General features: G+C 40.6%; 1 protein-coding gene across 3 annotated transcripts in view; it reads left to right on the top strand.

The window, feature by feature from the left end:
* Positions 1-20,733, top strand: part of LOC149221650 (Tetratricopeptide repeat (TPR)-like superfamily protein) — a 479,698-nt gene that overhangs the window by 345,374 nt on the left and 113,591 nt on the right. For all 3 annotated transcript variants that reach the window (XR_016249380.1, XM_089385168.1, XM_089385167.1), the window contains 3 exons: positions 10,489-10,586; positions 10,718-10,934; positions 11,200-11,260. Coding sequence is in view for 2 of the 3 variants with exons in the window: in XM_089385168.1 (XP_089241294.1) it covers positions 10,489-10,586; positions 10,718-10,934; positions 11,200-11,260 (376 nt within the window). In the remaining variant the exon portion in view is untranslated. The remainder of the gene's footprint in view (positions 1-10,488; positions 10,587-10,717; positions 10,935-11,199; positions 11,261-20,733) is intronic.

The following is a 20,733-nucleotide window of genomic DNA, read 5'->3' as shown; positions in this document are numbered from 1 at the left end:
AGGAGCACTGATCTTCTTGGTGAACTCCCGTCCGGACATATGTTTTGCAGTTAACACATTGAGCCAGTACATGGTTGAGCCTCATCCTATACATTGGATTGTCGCCAAGAATATTCTGAGATATCTTCGGGGCACAATCACTCATGGACTGAGATACACTGCCAGAAATGTGAGGCTGCATGTTATTCTGATGCTAACTGGGCTGGCAGTGTGGTGGATCGCAAGAGCACTTCTGGATGTTGTTGTTCTTTGGTTTCTGCTAAGATATCCTGGATGAGCAGGAAGCAGAAATTGGTTGCCTTGAGCACCGCCGAGGCCGAATACATAGCTGCTAGTATGGCCTCTTGTGAAGCTGTCTGGTTGAGGAAGATCTTTAGTGAGCTATTTGGACATGTGTTGGATACCACCGTGATCCTCTGCGACAACCAGAGTGGGATCCGATTATCAGAGAATCCGTGTTTCATGATCGCTCCAAGCATATAGATATCAGGTACCACTTCATCTGGGATATGGTACAATGAGGAGTAATAAGGCTCCGTAACCTTGGGACTGATGAGTAGGTCGCCAATATTCTAACAAAGCCCCCGGGGAAGGTCAAATTCTTGGCCTTTTGAGAATGACTTGGAATCGTGGAGAGACCCTCTTATGAGGGTCCTGTGCGTGATGGACATTGAGCTTTAGGAGTTCCGGGGGGCTTGGGGTACTTCTTGGAGCGGTGAGCAACCATAGGGTGAGTGGTTCAGCCTTCCCCTAGTGGTTTACTGTGTACAGGGTGAGTGGTTCATCCTTCCTCTGTCATACCCCTTGGCGACATGTAGGAATGATGACTGGTTCATCCTTCTCCTGCTGGTTCATCCTTCTCCTGCTGAGACATCCTACCCATGCAGTCTGGGACTCATGGGAAGTACCTCTGATTTGGCCAATAAGTAGGGAAATGAGGATAGGGACCACAGTACTACCGATGGACGCATCGTGTACTACCGTACTCCCTATGCTAGGATAACCGATATTGATCTGGGATCAATGGGAACTGACTTCAGGTCAGTAGAGAATGGTATGATACATTCTCGACCACTTCTTCTTCTTCATAGTTCAACAGAGCAGTGCATTGATGGAAGAGATTGTACAGATTGGCAGATGGATTAGCAGGTGGATTTCTTCCTAGTTGAGAGGGAGTGTTAAAATTGGCAATTAGGGCCAAACTCCACATGGGTCATCTTATTTATGACAACTGATATTTTTCTTGGATTCCTCTCTCCAAGAGGTGTAGGATTGATCTAGAGATCATCAGATTCTGCTATGTACAAATGAAGTTATGAATTTATTTTGATTATGGACAAATTGTCAAGGTCAACCAACAAACTTATTTAGGCTCAGAAGCCCAACAGTGACGTGTATTCATCCTCAACATTTGCTTTAAATACATGATGCCTCATCCTTATTTGGATGCACTCATCTTCGCACCCCTCTCTCTCTCCCCTCATCTGATTGGGTACGGATTTCTGGGCAGCTTATCTCTGCACATGTGCGAAAGAAAGGACAACTAAGTTTCTGTTTTGGACGTTGACTAGGTTTCACTGAATTTCCAGATTGCTGTTTTGGGCTGCGTTGACCAAGTGTTGACCTATTTGACTGTGTTCTTGTGAGGGATATCTCGGATTGGGCAAGCCGCATTTCTGGGCATAAAAATTGAGGCAATCTGTTGACTGTTTGACCAATGTTGACTGTGGTTAGGGCTAACTGCAGGTTGACTGTTTGACCAGACTTTGACTGGGCATAATTCAGTTGTTTTGAGGGTTGTTTCATCTTGCTATTTGCAGGCCGAAGTTGACTAAAGTTGAACGAATTGTTGAGGGTCAAATCTACCCTGTTGACTAGCATTGACTTTTCTGGTTAGGACTCTTTTGCTGCTGTTATAAATTATCAGATTTGTAAATTTTACTATCTCTCTCTCTGCTAAACTATTGAAGATTGTAAGAAGAATTGATCAAGGGTTTCCCCACATTAGGGTTTGTCCCTGGCCGGTGCCACATCTTGTGTCCTCTTGTTTTGGCTTGTCTTCTACTGTTTGTGTTTATGTTCTATCTGTGTTTTACTATCATCTTGATGTGATTGCTAAACTGGATATTGATATTGGGGTAATAAAGAAATTGAAGTAAATTTGCTCTAAAGCATAGAGCATACCATTGTTGCCTAAAATTAACAATAAGCTCTTTGCAATATGCAAACCCTAGTAGATCCTGGAAGAACTTGCATTACTCTCTCCTATAATCAATGTTCAAGTATAAAAGATAATGCTCAATGTAAAACCAACATGATAGCAAACCCTGACATATCTCAACAGTGTTCTCACTCAATTCCTTGTTTCAAGGTCTTAGTGTTTGCAGCATGACAACAGTTCCGAAACCTATTTCTGAGCAACATGTTAGCAAGCAACAAAAACTGTTTATAGTCTCAGCATACAATCCTTATTAGCCAGCATCATAACTCTACATTCCAAAGAAATGTATCAACGGTCTCTTTCTGTCTATTAGCTACATGGTCCTGTATCAAGTTTCAACAATCTCATGCATACACTTGACCAAGCTAAAGTTACAATTCTGCTGACATACTTCAGTTAATACATCTTAGCAAAAGTATTTTTAAGCAACTTCAAAATCATTGATATCAGTAATGTACTAATTTGCAGCATCAAACAACTACCATGGTCTACCTCAATATATCCTGTAGTAGAAGTTACAAAACTCACCATTTCAACAAACACTGAAGAAGATCAACTTGATACAAAATTATGTCAGTGAATACTTTGTGGACAACTCAATCAAGCAGTGTACAAAGCATCACGCTCCTCCTCTATCACACCACATCAACTTGGTCTGTAATGTTCCTAAACATGAATTTAAGTGATAAGCCAATTAAAAAAATAGTGCAACAATGGAAAATTAAAAACATCTAGCAAACACCCATGAAACATTGTAATACTGGAACTGCTGAGCTATATATTATAAAATATGAGAGCATGAGTACAATATGTAAATGGAGTAGTGCAACTGGGCTTGTCTCAAGGACAAGCTGGACCAAACCCAGGTGGTAGAATAGCTGGAAAGATGGTTGTTCAACTGTTTCTCTACTATGCTCTACGCTATCCCTGTACACTGTTGATCTACTTACTTTGGCCTGCTGTAAAGTGCTGAAAAACTGTCCACAAAATTTTGCCCCTTTAGGCTTAGACTCCTTGGACGAAACCCAAAAAATCCTAGAAGGGAATTTCTCTGATTCTGACTTTGGATTTTCGGCCTCTTGGGCGCTGCTCTCTCGCCACTGCTGCCAAATTCGATTTGCAGGAAACAACTTGCAAATCCACTTGGAAACACCCCTCAAATGTTGCTTTCCCTTGTACAATCTGATCCCTTGCTTCCCAGATGGTCCTTGGCCCTGATGGCTGCTCAATCAAGCTCCACGATTTTGCTACTGGAGGCCACTGCACAGTCTCTCTGCGTAGAAATGTATATTGTTGCGTGTACTTACTGGCTGGTTGCAAAACACTAATAAAAAACCCTCAGTCCTCCACCTTCCTTGCTCCCGAAAACTCCCAACAAGTTAGAGGCCTCTTGGTTGGCTAAATCAACCTATACGTGTTTCTGGCTGCCCAAAAAACACGCAGTCCCTTCCTCTGCGTGGCTGGCTAAGCTGTGAGTCCCTTCCTTCAGGCCTTTCCACATGAACCTCTCCCGAACAGCCATGTAAGCCTTTCGGAACCCCTGGTGTCCGGACAATGGTGAATTGTGAGCTGCCCGGAGTGCCCTCTCCCTCAACTGTGAGTTGGGTACTAAGTAAATTCGCCCCTTGTAATAGATGACCTCATCCATCACACGATAATGCTCATCTGCATGTGTCCCCTCTAGCACCTTGCAGGCCTTCCTGTTCTTGGAGTACTCAACCAATAGTTGAGCCTTGCAATCCTGGCAGATGCTCATAAGAGATAACCCAGTCGGTCTCCTGGATAGAGCATCGGCCACCACGTTGTGCTTGCCCCGCATATACTCAATATCAAAGTCGTAGGCCTGGGCCTTGCTGACCCATCTCTGCTGCCTGTTGTTGAGGCCCTGCTGCCCCATGAAATGTTGAAGACTATTCTGATCAGTCTTCACTCGAAATCGGTTGCCCACCAAGTACTGGCGGAACTTGGCCAATGCATGCATGATGGACAGCATCTCCTTGTCATATATAGAATATGAAAACTCGTGCGATAGGAGCTTCCGACTCTTGAAAGCTATGGGGTGCCCCTCCTGTGACAAAACGGCCCCAACTCCCACCCTTGATGCATCATAGTCCACCGTGAATGGCTGGGAAAAATCTGGGAGTGCCAAAACATGGCAACTAATCATCACCTCTTTGAGGCGATCGAAAGCAGCCTGTCCTCCCTCAGTCCATGTGAAGGCGCCTTTCTTGGTCAATTCAGTCAAGGGTGCTGCCAGCTGCGAGAACCATTTGACAAACTTCCTCTAGTAAGTGCAAATGCCCAAGAAGCCTCTCAGCGTAGTCACATCTCGGGGTACTGGCCAATCCCGTATGGCCCTGATCTTCTCCTCATGAACCTTCACCCCGTCTGCTTCAATGATATGTTCGAGATAAAGCATCTCTGTCAACCCAAACTCGCATTTGGAGAGCTTGGCATAGAATTGCTGCTCCTCTAGAATGCACAGTACCTCCTCCAAGTGTTGGAGGTGTTCCTCCCATGTCCGGCTATAGATCAGAATGTCGTCAAAAAACACTAGCACGAACCTCCTCAGCTGCCCCCTAAAGATGTGGTTCATGCAAGACTGAAATGTGGCGGGAGCGTTGGTTAGCCCAAATGGCATGACCAGAAACTCAAAGTGCCCATAGTGGCACCGAAATGCTGTCTTTGGGATGTCTTGATCCCGAACTCTGATCTGGTGGTACCCTGAACGCAGATCGATCTTAGAGAAGTACTTGGCTCCTCTAAGCTCATCCATTAGCTCATCAATGTGGGGAATGGGGTACCGGTTCTTGAGGGTCTTCCTGTTAAGGGCTCTGTAGTCTATGCACATCTTGAGGGTCCCATCCTTCTTCTTCACCAGCACTACAGAAGAAGCAAAAGGACTGGAACTAGGTCTGATGTGACCCAAAGCAAGCAACTCCTGAATAGCTTTCTCTATCTCATCCTTATAGGCTTTGGGGTGCTTGTAAGGAGTAGTGATGACTACCTGTATACCCGGCTCTAGCTCAATGGTGTGCTCAAACCCTCTATCTAGTGGCTGCCTTGGTTGAATGTCCCCGAACACCATTGCGTACCTGTCTAGAAGAGATTATATGTTTGCTGGTGGTGACTGTGCCTGATCCCCATCCTCTAGGATCCTCAACTCCACTGCCCATGCGATGTCCCCATGTCGAAGATCTGCCTCCATCCTGTGGGCTGAAACTGTCTGAGGCGGATAAGACTGCATGCCTCTCAAAACCACCAGTTTTCCGTCTGGCCCCATGAACTCCATCTTAGGTTTCCTCCAATCAGTCGTAACTCTCCCAAGGGAATACAGCCACTAGACACCCATCACCACATTGGTGTTTGGCACATCGACCACAAAGAAGTGGTCCGTCATTAAGTAGTTTCCCATCACTACTATCAAGGAGGGCACGTATCTGGTACACTAGATGGTACAGTCACCTGGCGCTAGGACGGAGAATCCCTCAAACTCTTTCATGGTGAGGCCCCTCCTCTGGACCAATTATGCATCTATGAAGTTGTGGGTAGCCCCACTGTCCACTAGTACCGACACCCTCTTTCCTTGTACCGTACCTCTGATCCGAAGTGTCAAAAACTTAGGAATCCCGCATAGAGAAGCAAGGACTCCTACTGATGAGGCAAGAGATGTCCCTCCCTGTGGAGGTGGTGGTGGTGGTGGTGGTGGCTCTCTGTCCCTCGAACTCTCTCCATTTGTCCCACCACAATCCTTCTCTACCTCGTCCTCTTGGTCACTGTCGGAAAATACCTCAATGTAATTTTCTCTACCCATTGTGCACCTATGGCCTAGTGCCTAGGTCTCTCTGCATGTGAAGCATAGCTTCCTCCTCTAGAGGTCCTTTTGTGTCTCCTCATCTAGCTGCCCCCTCCCCTGTGTGGTCCTTGGTGGTGGAGGTCTAATCTCATGCCCATTCTGTAGGAAAGGGGTCTGTGCCGGGAATGGCGCTCTGGTCTTGGGGATGGCCCCCTGCAAATCTTTGGTGCACACCACCGCCTCCTGCAACGTAGAGGGTCTACGTGACTTCACCAATCCACGCAAAGGCTCAAGCAACCCCTTAATGAAGGTGTGTACCCTCCTGGCCTCAGATAGATCTGGGACCATCACTAACGCATGCAAAAAATCAAAAAAATACTGCTCTGGGTTAAGTGTCTAGCGCACTTGTGTCAGCTCCTTGAAGGATGCCTTCGGATACCTCTGATCAAATCGCTCCACCGCCTTCCTGGTGAAGTCCTCATACAAAACTATTTGGGCATGCCCCACAGTGGTGAGGCTGTGAAACCACCAATCATGGGCTTCCCCCTCCAAGTGCAGCGCTGCCATCTTAATGGCCTCCAATTTCGTCATCATGTTGAGTTGATATGTGTCTATCTTTTCAACCCAAGCACTGGCTATGCACTTGGCTGTGCCATCAAATGTAGGGAAGTACATTCTCCCTATAGTTCTCTGCAGCTCATAGTTTTGGGCCCCTTGTCCTCCGTTACCCTTGTTCCTTTCACTCTGCTTGAGCTTGCAGTAATCTCTGAAGGAGAGGGCTTCTTTGAAATCTTCGTCCATCCCCTGCCACTCTCTGAAGTAATCCCCCATCTGGGGAGTGTTTTCCTCCCTTACTGTTTCGATTTGTGCTATTGGCACGAAGGAGGGTAGTGTGGCCCTAGTGGGCACACTCACTGAAGGGCACTGCACTGCTGGTGAGGGATGATCGAAGGGTTGAGAAGCCCCAGAAGACTCTACACATAAAAACCCTTTAGGTGTGGCTCTGTCTCAGCTCTGTGATTTGATGTCCTCCAGCATGTCTTTCTACACCTTGGCCAAGTCACTTAGAGCCCTCAAGAGGCTATCGAAAGCCATCTCCTCCCTGCTCTTGGGCTCTGTCATTTCCTCCTCTCTGGCCACTGTTTTCCCTCTTTCCTCCGTGTTTGGTGTAATTTCCAGCTCCCTTTCTCTTCTCCTGTACCTCTGCCTCAGGTAAGTGATGTTCTGCCGGTGTTCTCCTCTCATACGAAACCAACCTCACAGTTGAGCCAAGAATTAGGCTCTAATACCATTGTAATGTTCCTAAACAAAAATTTAAGTGATAAACCAATTAAACAAACTGTGCAACAGTGGAAAATTAAAAGCATTTAGCAAACACCCATGAAACACTGTAATATTGGAACTGCTGAGCCATATATTATGAAATATGAGAGCATGAGTACAATATGTAAATGGAGTAGTGCACCTGGGCTTGTCTCAAGGACAGGCTGGACCAAACCCAGGTGGTAGAATAGCTGGAAAGATGGTTGTTCAGCTGCTATTCTACTAGGCTTTGCACTGTCGTAGTAAACCGTTGATCTGTTGACTTCGGCCTACTGGAAAGTGCCGAAAAACTGCCCAGAAAATTCTACCCCTTTAGCTGTAGACTCTTTGGACAGAACCCATAAAAACCCATAAGGGAATTTCTCTGATTTTGACTTTGGATTTTCGGCCTCTTGGGAGCTGCTCTCCGGCTATTGCTGCCAAATTCGATTTGCAGGAAACAGCCTGCAAATCCACCTGGAAACACCTCTCAAGTGCTCTTTCCCCTGTACTATCTGATCCCTTGCTTCCCGGATGGTCCTTGGCCCTGATGGATGCTCAATCAAGCCCCAAGAATTTGCTGCTAGAGGCCACTGTGCAGTATCTCTACACAGAAATGTATACTGCTGTGTGTACTGGCTGTCTGGCTGCAAAACACTGATAAAAAACCCTCAGTCCTCCACCTTCCTTGCTCCCGAAATCTCCCAACAAGTGAGGGGCCTATTGGCTGGCTAAATCAACCTCTGCGTATTTTTGGCTGCCCAAAAAACACGCAGTCCCTTCCTTTGTGTGGCTGGCTGAGTTGTCAATCACTGCTGGAAACTCCTGCAATCTCTATGGAACAGCCTCCCTAGGGCGGACATGGATAGTCCCCCGAAGTAGAGGTTGAATCTTCCTTGCGGAAGACTCATGGCTAAACAACATGTAGACTCGCTAAGCAGCAAAACGTACAAGAGTGAGTTTGTTTGTCAAATATTCAGAATGTTGGAAAATGAGAGCTCCATCCTCTTTTATCACCTTAGGCCCCCTTAGCTTCTTGTGGGCCCCTCCTTCCAGTAGCTCGAATTCCCTCCAACATCTTCCTTGGCCAAAGTCGAATTATGCATGTGGTGGCCCCCACATTGCACTAGCTGCCAAAAATAATTCGAATTGCCTATAGTTCCTAAGTTCTGCATGTGGGATCCTCCTCCTAAATCAAATAAGCTGCCAAAATTGTGTTGCTGCATCCTGTGACTAATTCATTTGAGAAGGGACATGACAATCAAGTTTCAACAATCTCATGCATACACTTGACCAAGCTAAAGTTACAGTTCTCCTGACATACTTCAGTGAATACATCTTAGCAAAAGTATATTTAAGCAGCTTGAAAAACATTGATATCAGTAATGTACCAATTTGCAGCATCAAACAACTACCATGGTCTACCTCAATATATCCTGTAGTAGAAGTTACAAAACTCACCATTTCAACAAACCCTGAAGAAGATCAACTTGATACAAAATTATGTCAGTGAATACTTTGTGGACAACTCAATCAAGCAGCGTACAAAGCATCACGCTCCTCGTCTGTCACACCACATCAGCTTTGTCTTTCAAGCCAGATTCAACTCTATCTTCAGACTTTATCCTTCCACAAATTCAAACACTTTGTATGCTTGATTCAGATTCAAAACTGTGCTCTCAATCTGCCTCAAATCAACTTTTATAGACCTCTTTCTTCTGTAGCCAAAACAGGGCTAATGTCCTGCGGCCTACGCTAAGCAAACTCAGCCTCTAACAGACCTTAGTCTGCGACCTTATTTCCTTTTTCTTACTGTGGTTTGCCCAGACCTATTCGTCCTCCTACTGCGGCTACTCTTGTCACCTTTCTGCGGCCAAAACTTGGCCTAAGACAGCCCTCAATTACTGCAGCTCTCCACAGGGCTACTGTGGCCCTACAACAGATCACAAGCCTTATCAAATTGGATCATGAACAGTATTTTGGAGCTTGTTTTTCCCACAAATTGCTGAATTACAAACTCGACCTAAGGCTGCCTCAGATTAGCTTCAAGAATGGTGGAAGATAGCCTCAGAAAATGCCTCGGAACAGGCTTTGGAACTGCCCCAGAAAGGTCCAAAATAAGCCTCAAGAAAAGCCTCATAAAGGTCTGAAATTAATCTCAGAACAGGCCTTTATCTTTCCCTAACAGCAGTATACAAACTCGGCCTCTGTTCTGTCTTTAGCCAGCACTTGACCACGAGAAAGATAGGCAATTAAAATCAACAAAAACATACGAACTTGGCCTCCTTCAGATCTGCGTGATACCCCTTGGCCTCAGATCAAATTGCACAAAAATGATGAGTGAAAAAAAATGATGCCATTTGAGGGGAACTGAGACCCTCATTGATACTAGAACGAGAGGGGTCTAGAGGGGGGGGGTGCGGCTGACTTGCCATATAATACCCAAACAATAGGGATCCAACTTTATATGAATAAAAAATTAAATTTAAAAATATCAATTTTTATGGAGCCGACTTGAGACCTCCTTTTTGAAGCCATTTCAAAATACAAATTTCTTCTTTTGAGGACGATTTGGTCAACTGCCAAGACCGACATAATTAATCCAAGAATCAACATATTTTCAGTCAATTTTGTGCCAAAATTGGAGCAATCATAGAGCTGCCTCTTCCATTCATTTGGGGCACCTTGACCAAACTTTGGGGTTTCAACTTTGAGAAGGCATGTCTCCTCAACTATGAGCAGTTAAGTGATGTGCCACCTACTGTTAGAAACGGTGTGACAAGTACAATCACCCTATGTTGGTCTTTCATGCAAATTCACTGTCTTTCACATTCATTTTCCTCAACAAGAGCGGGGCGTCTGGACTAGGGCATCCATTCCTTCTCTTTTGGGGCTTCTTGTCCATTGGTACTTCCATTTATTGTAATCCAATGACATATATTAAAAGCATTCAAGGATTGACATCAATGACAACACCATTCAACAACAAGAAATATGACACTGTTGTATGGGTAATATCTCAATTAATGCTGCCAGGTTTAATTCATTAATATCTGATGTGTAAGTTAATATATTGGGTAATAACACGTCAAAACTTATCTTCCTTTAGATGAAATTTTTTTCTATAGTATGGTTGAGACAATGTGTAAATATTTAGTAATCTTTGCAGGTGACATACAATACATTGTTGAGAGCCCGGCACACTTGTAGCAATCTTCTAGAAGTGCAGCAATCATTGGATATATATGAGGAAATGCGAAAAGCAGGGTAAATTATATCCGACTATTTCAGGAATGTATGTTTTTGCTAATGCTATAGTTTGAGATAATAGTGGGAAATTATTATTGATTTCTACTTTCTATGTTTTGCTGCATGTCTAACAACATGAAGGTATGCAGGTATGCTCCAAATGATAATTTTTTAAAAGGATTACTCCAAGAATGGTCAGAGGGAGTAATACAACATCATACCTGTAGAAACCAAGATGACAGGAGCAATGAAAAGCTGATTTGGAAAGAAGAGGAAAACACAGGATCACTCCTTGAGAAAATTGCTGCACATGTTCGACCAGATAATACTAAGAGCTTAACAGTTGATCTTCGTGGGCTTTCCAAGGTAACCTCACAGTAGAATTGGCAGTGAAAAAGAAAAGCTTTTATACTTTCTACTTATGGCCAATTTCCAAGTTCATATATGATTTCAAATGCAAAAATAGTTGATTCAAGCAATGGACTGCTTTTTGGTGAAGCACCCATATCAAGAGTGATCAAGGTTTTCCTCTTATTTTAATGGTTATATTGATGAAAAGTTGTGTTATATTTGTGCCTTCTCATTTTATTTTTGTTTTACCATTGTTTACAACGCTTTGTTACTTCCACAGACAGAAGCCCGTATTGCTGTTCTCGCTGTTTTACGAATACTTAGAGAGAGACACGGTTTAAGTAAGTGTTTCTTTCCTTAAGAAAATTGAATCTGTACCTGTTAGTATAGCTGTGTACTTTCTATATTTTAGGATTCAGTTGTTGTTCGTACTGTTCCTTGCCTTTTTTTTTCTTGTCACTCTAAACTTTTTTGATACTTCCCACTTCATAGTCACTTTTCACTGGTGTCTTACTGCTGTTGATTTATACTGCCTTGTTTTGACTTGCCCATTTCTTACTATTGGACCTCTTTTGTTCCTGTCAGAGATCACATGTCAAAAATTCCTGTATATTCAATTTTTGGGCATCTACAACATCTTTGTATACATCAGTTTGTATAAGAAACATTCCTGTTGGAGCTTGAGATGTGAAGCAAACAATGTTCCTTCTTCAGATTAATTACTCCAAAAGACTTGGAATATAAAGATATCCATGAGGATACAAATATTATATATTAAATGTGTGAATAAGAATGATACAATGAGAGTGAGAGGCTTTCTTAAATACCAAGCAGGAGTCTCTTCATGGAGAGTCATGTCTCATTTAGACATGACTCTTCAACCTAATTACTAATTAACTAATCATTATTTATGATCAATGTTACTTGGGAGCGGGAGCGGGAGCGAAAACGGGAGCGCGAGCGACCATTTTCAGAAGCTCCCGGTTTGGGAGCGAATCCGGGAGCAATTTTTTAAAAATATATATATTTTTTATATTTTTTAATTTTTGATACATATATGTCAACAAAAACATGTAGAATGATGAAATAGACATAAAAAACATAAAAAAACATAAATTGATCATTGAACCATATCATATCAATCATCTAGAAACTATAATCGTCATCAACCATGTCCACAAGTTAGTAAAATACATATTACAACTGCAACATATTGAGTCTTATAAATCATGATTCATCAAATTCAATATTAAAGTTTCAACTTCAAGCTTTCAGAATTGAAAATTCAATAACATTTATCATCATTGATCACCAAAGTTGTACTTGTAAGCCAAGTTTAACCATTACAAGAAGTAATATCGAAGATATTTCTAAGTCCTAACTTCTAACTGTTAACATGATATGAAATGTTAAAAATTTATAAAATGAAACATGAATAATGAGATGAAATGAAACAACTTTAGTCTTTCACAAAGCATCATATTCATAATTCACAATCATTACCAATGAGTTATAATTGCCAAGGCCCAACTTCAAACTTCAAATTTTCATTGTCACAGTGATATAATGTTTACAAAAAATATCATAATGATATGAAAGAGTCAAGAGTCAAGAGTCAAGGACTCAAAACTCAACAGTTATGAAAACTAAAGTCTAATAGAAACTAAAAAAGACAAGTAAACTGTAAATCTACATGTGGCCCTTGCCACGAGAGTCTCCAGGAGTATAAGCAGGTCGTGGTGGTCTTCTAGGAGTCTCCCGCACAGACCGACGACCAGAACTAGAACCTCCACGCGAGGGTGTCGATGGAGGTGGCGACAACAATGGAACAAGACTCGGCCCTTGAGCACTGCTACTGGATGGTGGAGGTGGAGGTGGCATGGCTGCTGCAGCTGCTTCATTTTCATCCCTTACAAGCTCCTCTTCTAGTTCTTGAATATGTACAATGCCATCCTCCAAATTGTCGTTCTCAGGGTGATTGTCCCAAATTTTATATGTGGGATCTTCATTAGCCCGATCACAGTAATGGCTCAACAACCTCAAGTTGTAGTGCACATAAACCAAGCTTTCTGCTCGGTTTTCATTGAGTCTGTTTCTTTTCACATTATGTATATAACTGTAGGTGCTCCAACACCTCTCTGTAGAAGAAGAATTTACAACTTGTGAAAGAACTTTTTTTGCCAATTTTGGCAAAAGTCCGTGGCCGCCATATGTTTCCCACCATGTGAGAGAATCAAATTTATCTTTGTCGTCCATTGCATGGAAGTTACCATACAAACCAGTGCCATTGAAGTATCTGCCTATTTCAAGGCGCACAGCTGCACATTCCTCCCTGTCAGGCACCAACTTTTCTAATGCTTCCAGATATCCTTTAGTTACCTCTTGATCTAAATGGGGTTTGGTCCTAACCCCACCCCCTGCTGCAGGTTGGCCCAACCAAGATGTAGAGTAGTATTTTGGCGTAAGGATATACGCCAAGCAATGTAGTGGAAGGTTAAGCCGATTGCACCGTTCACACACACAATCATGAATCAGTTTGTACAAGTTGGGATCTCTATTATGAACAATGTCTTTTATTTCCCCCAACATGGTATCCATTTGCTCATACACCTCGCCAATCACTGGTTTGTCTGTATCTGCAAACCGAATCATGTGATAAATTGGCTTGGTGAAATCCAATACCTGCTTCACAGTTGTCCAAAACTGCCCATCAAGAGCGGCCTCCTCCACCGTTTCAAAACCTGCCATGTCAGCTATATTTGTAGCCCTTTCCTTTAACACCTGCCAATGTGGACTTGATACCATGCTAGCTAATGCCTCTCTTACCTTCAAAAGGCGCCTAAAGGTGAGGTAATAGCTACCAAATCTAGTCCTCGCAATCTTCAGCAACTCCAATCTCGAGTGACTGCGGAAAAGGCCATGGGTATTGCTATGATTTGTAATAAATTTTATCATTTGTTTTCCTTTCTTGTACAAATCACCAATCCATTGGTATTGTTCATTTTTGTTTTTGACAATATCATGCAACAGAAGGTTCAATGTGTGAACCAAACATCCAGAGCAAAATATGTTCGGGTATTTATCCTCAATAATTGCTCCGTCTGCCTTACAATTAGGAGCATTATCAGTGATGACTTGGATGACATTGTATGTGCCAATACGCTCAATTGTTTCAAGTAATGCTTCTGCAATGTTGATAGCGGTCTTGAACTTGTCTGAGTAATCATGTGCAGCTAGAAAGATGGGACCACTAACAGACACAGCAAGAACACTTATCAATGGCTTGCCTTTTACATTTGTCCATCCATCAGATACAATGGACACCCCATTGTCAGTCCAAGAACTTGTCATTCTATTCAAAGAATGTGTTATTTTTGCTTTTTCATGATCAAGGCCAACAGTTCTTGCCTTGTCATACCCAGGGCTCTTGTATCCTTTAGGGGCATCATTTATGGCAGAAACCATTTCGTGCCAATAAGGTGAGCGTAGAACATTGAATGGTATCCCACATGCATAGAGGAACCTGTAAACTTTTGAATCCACATCATTCCTACACCCCTCATCAAGGAAATCTGATATGGTTCTACGCTTTAAAGATGATGACCCTGTACCTCCATGTCCATATCCACTGCCTTGGGAGGATGCTGAAGGAGTTCTTTGTGATTGTGAGCTTGGTTCAAAGAAACCCCTTGATCTTTTTGTTCTGTATTGGGCGTCCTCCTCTTCCTTTATGTATTTGGCTCTATCTGCTGTTGACACCGCTGCACAAGTTTTGATTCCTATTTGTTTCTCTCCATCCCATGGCCTTTTCCCGCAGAGGTGTCTTCTAGCACGGGTGTATGAACCTGTGTAATCAGTGTTGCAATGGGGGCAATGAAATTTAGTGGTTCCACCCCCTCTCCCTGTTTCAGCCCTGTGAACATATTTCCACAATGGAGTTTGGTCTTGTTTAGTTTTTTGAGGGTCATGTTCACCCTCCTCCACCTCCTCCTCACTGGGGTTTTCACCCATTTGACTTCCTCCGGCTTCTTCATCCACCTCTTCAGTTTGAGGCCCCCTCCGTTTCCTACTCTCCACCACCATAATAACCATAAAAGGGACCAGGAAGAGGAAAATGCCAATAAATATCCCCAGGTCCATGGTGTTTGATGTTTGTAGGGTTTTGAGTCTTGAATCTGCAAATTAATTTAATTTATTGGTATTAATTAATTTAATTTATTAATTTAATTTAAATACATGATTTTTAAACAGTTAAACTCAAACAACTAAATTAAATCAACTAAATTAACTACCTAACCAGCTAAACTAACTAGATTACTAAGTTACTTACCTCTGCAGGCTTGCTCCTCGCTCCTTGGCAGTTGCTCCTCGCTCCTCAGCACTTGCTCTTCGCTCCAATGCTCTTGCTCCAGCTCCAAACTTGCTCAATGAAGTGATAATGAATGTTTTTTTGGCCCATTGGCCTTATAAAACAAAAAAAAATTTCTAAAATTTTTAATTTTTTCGGGTCCGGCGGATTTTTTTTCCGCCGAACCGCTCCCGGCCCGGCTCGATTCGCTCCCGGAGCGTTTTTTAATGCCCGGGAGCGATCAGGGAGCGATCGCTCCCCGATCGCTCCCGGGCATTAAAAAACGCTCCGGGAGCGCAGGAGCGATCGCTTCGAGTCGCTCCCTAACAGACCAGGGAGCGTAAATTTTTTTACAGGAGCGCGCTCCCGAAAATCGCTCCCGTCCGGGAGTGATTTTGGGAGCGCGCTCTCGCCCGGAGCGCGCTTCGGGAGCGGGTTCGAAGGGGGGGGGCCGCTCCCCCGCAACACTGTTTATGATTATTATCATTTACATTATTTCCTATATATTTATTCATAACATTGCCTTCCTCCTCAAAAATCCTTGTCCTTAAAGCTTGTCGATGAAAAAGGCTTGATCTCTTTTTTGGTTTGAAATGTCTTCTCGTCTCGGAACCATCATCTTCGTCAATACAAGTTGATATGATCTTCTAAGTGACAAACAAAATTGTCGCACTGAGAAGACCATCCTAGATTAAGCTTTTGTGGAATATTCTGATCACTGGAATTTTGTAATGACTTGTCATCATAGGACTGGATTGAGGTTACATCACTATTCTCTGGAACATCAGTTTGTTGTTTCTGGTCTGAATGGTCCCGATATGTAGCATGGTTGAGTTGTCTACTCTCATGATTCGAATGTCGATATGGAAATTTTTTGGTTTGACTGTCCCTTATTAAGTGTGTGGAATTTTTTTATTTACTTTAGGTGACGACGTTGTTGAGTTGGTTAAAAAACCTTCACTTGGGGTGTTTATCATCTGAACTGCAACATCTAAGTGTGTCTTTTCTTCAACTAGTTTGCATTCTTCTTGAGTTATGATATTCACTGGATCGGTATTCGTTCCCTTATCTTCAACTTGGACTGTTACGATGGGAGATTTCGATACTTCTTCTTGAGTAAATTGTTCTAACTTGTCTTTTAATGCTTTCTTATCATCCTTAAGTTTCTTAATTTGAGTGAGTAGATTTTGATTATGGTTTTTCAGACGTAAAAGTTCTTTGGTTTCTGATTCATCAACCTTATTTTCAATGTTTTGACTTTTGACTTTTTCATTTTTTAGATCTCTGATTTGTTCTAATAATTTTTTATTAAGGTTCTTTAAACGCAAGGTTTCCTCTTCTTGTTCTGATAAGTGCTTCTTGAGTTCTTTCTTTGTGACCTTAGTCTTCTTCACTTGTGCAAGTAATTTTTCGACGTGGTCCTTGAGGCGAGAGATTTCTTCATCCTTTTCCATTACTTCCTTGTAATGCATATCCACACGATTTTTATGTCCTTGTTGTAACGCTTCCTTGATTTGCCGAAGTTTGGCTATTTTGCCATTCTCTTGATCTTCTAGCTGCAATTTCTTGGTACACTAGATTACATCATTTGGTAGGAGCGATGATGGGCTTTCAACTTGCAATGTGCATTCTGTTTTCTTTATTTCCTTATTAAAATCAGTATGTTGTTGCCCTCCTCTTGATCTTCTAGCTGCAATTTTTTGGTACATTGGATTACATTGTTTGGTAGGAGTGATGATGGGCTTTCAACTTGCAATGTGGATTCTGTTTTCTTCATTTCCTTATTAAAATCAGTATGTTGTTGCCTAATTGTTGCCATTAATTGTTTCATATTTCTTGCTAATGATTGTTTTTCTGTATCACTTAGAAGTTCGACTAAGGTAAAAGTTTTGTAACATTTTATGCAAACAACGTTTTGATTTCTAAATGACTCTTGACAATTAGGGTATCCTTCAAACAAAAAAGACATATTGCAAAGAAACCCATATTTTTTTTATATACGTTTTTTTTCCCAAATAACCCTAATTCCACTAACTTCCTCTTAAATTTTGTTTTCCTAATGACTTACTTGATATTTTCCCTTTTTATTTAAATTTAACTCTTTTATTTTTTATTTTATTTTTTTACTAATAATGTTTTATGAATTTTGAATCTTTTCAATATATGTGCAATCTGGGCTTTTTCTTTTCTTTTTATTATATTTATTTATCCTTTTATTTTTTTAATATCCAATTTATCTATGGATACCTTAATATTTCAAAACTCCTTTATATTCTTTTTATATATTTCTACCTTTACGCTTTTTTTTTTTCCTTCTATACTTTAAAAAGAATATTTAGATATTGTTTCAATTGGCTTGTTTTAAATATCTTATTATCCTTTGTATTTATTTTTTAACTTTCATATAACTCTTTAAACTTTAATTCAACTTCACTTTAATGTAAACTCTTAACTGATATTTTCTCCTTATGTAACCTTTTATAATAATACCCGCTTTGTACTTATATATTTTTTCAATAATTTTATGACTTGAACTTTTCTTTAAATACCCCTTTATAATATAATACTTCTCTTTATATATCTTTTATTTATAATATATATTTTTTTTCTTTTTGAAAAGTTACAACCCTAGTGAAATGTGACTATTCACCTCTTTGGGGTATCATATAAAATATATGTTCACTTGTGTACTTTTGACTCAGTTAATGTTCTCCACATAAAAAGCAAAACTTACCATTCAAATAAAGAGATTTTGTATTCTTTTTGTTTTTCTTTTAATTTAAAAATATCATGGACAATTACCATGGGTTTCTAAAACCTCGGTTAATGTTCTCCACGTATAAAGTAAATCTTACCATTCACGTAAAGAGATTTTGTATTCCTTTTGTTTTTCTTTTACTTTTAAAATACCATGGGCAATTACCATGGGTTTCTAAAACCACGGGCTTGTAAACCACTTAATAAAATAATATTATTTACTCTTTTTTCTCTTTATGTATAGTTTTAAATATATTTTGAAAGATTCCCTCTTAACTTTATCATGCACTTTTTATCAATAATGTAGAACGTTTTTATATATATGTATGTTCTCCTTCAAAATTTACATAGGAGTATATTTTTTATTTTTAATCTTCATATGTACTTATTTTTTCTTATTTTTTTTCTTTTTTTTTGAATTTGATTTTTTTTAATCTTTGTTTTTTTGACTTTTTTATTTTCTCTCCATCTATATATATATATATATATATATTGAATGACCAAGTGCTTGATAGTGAAATGGAGAAAATCCAAATTCTTGTAGTGAAACACTTCAACAACAACAATGTTGATGAATTTGATGGTCAAAGACCTGGATCAGAGAACACGACTCTGTGCAGCGGTGAAGCCGCCAAAGGATCGACTGCTCTGAGACCAAATGAAGTGAACAAAGTTCCTTTTTTAGATTAATTACTCCAGAAGACTTGGAATATAAAGATATCCATGAGGATACAAATATTATATATTAAATGTGTGAATAAGAATGATACAATGAGAGTGAGAGGCTTTCTTATATACCAAGCAAGTGTCTCTTCATGGAGAGTCATGTCTCATTTAGACATGACTCTTCAACCTAATTACTAATTAACTAATCATTATTTATGATTATTATCATTTACATTATTTCCTATATATTTATTCATGACAAGCTGGTTTGAGATTCATATAGCTTCAAAATGTATGGAAAATAGCTACTGTAGAATTTAATGCAATCTTGATATATAGGGAATAAAATGTCCTATAAATTTGCATTGGATGGTTTGGCTGCTGGCATGTGTTTCTAAAATAATTCTTTTATGTAATGTATGTATGTTTTATAAAGAATCGATGCGAGGATTAAAATGAGGATCTGGTGAACTACATAAGGTTAAAGCTTAAAGAAAGTGAGTCAAGATTTTTGACCATTAACTCACAAAGTTTATTCACTATTGGATTTTCCCATAGAATTACATCCTTTTTCTGCTGTACTCTAGTTGGAGCATTGCCTTGCATCAAAAGTATATGATGTGGCTGAAGTTGCAGTCGGTTTACTTAAAAGTATCTTGTTGTATATCTTCGGGTACTTTCCTAAGCGATAGTAGTGGTTGTATGGCCCAGGTGTAAGCTTTCTCCTTATCTAAGATCTTGTTGTATAATGGTGGCTTGTTTCCAAAGTGTTACTTCTGAAATCAATCTTGACCTCAGATAATTTCTCTGGGATAGCTATACCAAACCAGGTTGTGTTCTAATTCATGATGGATGTTGCAAGTACTTCCAAATGGTCTTCTCTAGGAATCATGGTTTTCACTGTTTAAGTGGACCAGAATTTCCTTCCACCAAGAATTTCCGATGAGCTATTCTTTCCAGATAAAAACATGTTACAGTGATCAGGTTCTGGGGCTTATAAAGCAGTGAAACATATCATGAAGTGAGTTAGGAATTTGCTTGTCTAGACATTAATCTTTTTTGGTGTGAGCGCAAGGCAGTAATGAGACTTAGTCTCTAGCTTCTGGTCGACTTACTCCGAATATGTATTTTATTCACTTTGTACTTCATGTTTTATAATTCACTTAAGTCATTGTAATATTTTATAGGTGACTTGGGTGAAGATGATCACACTCCACCAATTTTGTACTTCTATAAAAACAATAGTATAGAGTCTAGATTGTATGGATGTGTGCAGTTCAACAAACTCCTCTTATACTTGTTTACTTTCTTCTTGTATGTGAGTCTTCATTTTTGTTAGGGTGTTGATATCATTAGTACTAGACTCTAGATCCTAAATATTATTTCTAAGAGTTTTGCAATTCCAACCTTAGGATATCTCTTGCTTGGAATTCTCCTCGAGTCATCTATGTCAAGTTGCTCAAGTGTGATCCATCAACAACAATTTGCTGAACTATCCTTGCGAAAATGGCCAAGTACTTCAAAATTCTCCTAGAGCTATCTATGTCAAGTGGCTTGTGTGTGATCCTAGGAGGGTCATAATAGTGAAATATGGATCAACTAGGACTTTTGTAATGATCCTAAACAACAATGTAAGTGATGTACAAAGCATGCAAACAATCCAGCAATCGGAAAAACGAAATATACATTAAGCACCCATGGAAACACTAGAAATAGAGAACTGCTGAGCTATTTTATTACTTCTTCATGAGCAAAATACAATAGTAAAATAGAATGGTACACCTGGGCTTGTCTCAATGGACAAGCTTGGAAAAACCCAGGTGAGAAAATGTTGAACTGAAGGTTGCTAGAACTGTTGCACCAAATTGAACTGCACTACCCTAGAAAACTGCTTTGTATGCTGACTTCAGCTGGAATCACTGCTTCCCCTGCTCAGAAAATTATGAGATTTCAGCTCCTTGCTCCTTGGCCTAAACCCAAAAGAACCTACGAAGGAATTGGCCAAATGTTGACCTCAGAATTTTGGCCCAAATTCCCCTTAGC

Source organism: Pinus tabuliformis, chromosome Q (assembly GCF_031772625.1).
Source record: "Pinus tabuliformis cultivar Carrire ecotype Pingquan chromosome Q, CPIR1, whole genome shotgun sequence".
Lineage (NCBI taxonomy): Eukaryota > Viridiplantae > Streptophyta > Pinopsida > Pinales > Pinaceae > Pinus > Pinus tabuliformis.
The sequence above is the reverse complement of the archived record's forward strand: the minus strand, read 5'-3'. Positions and strand labels throughout refer to the sequence as shown.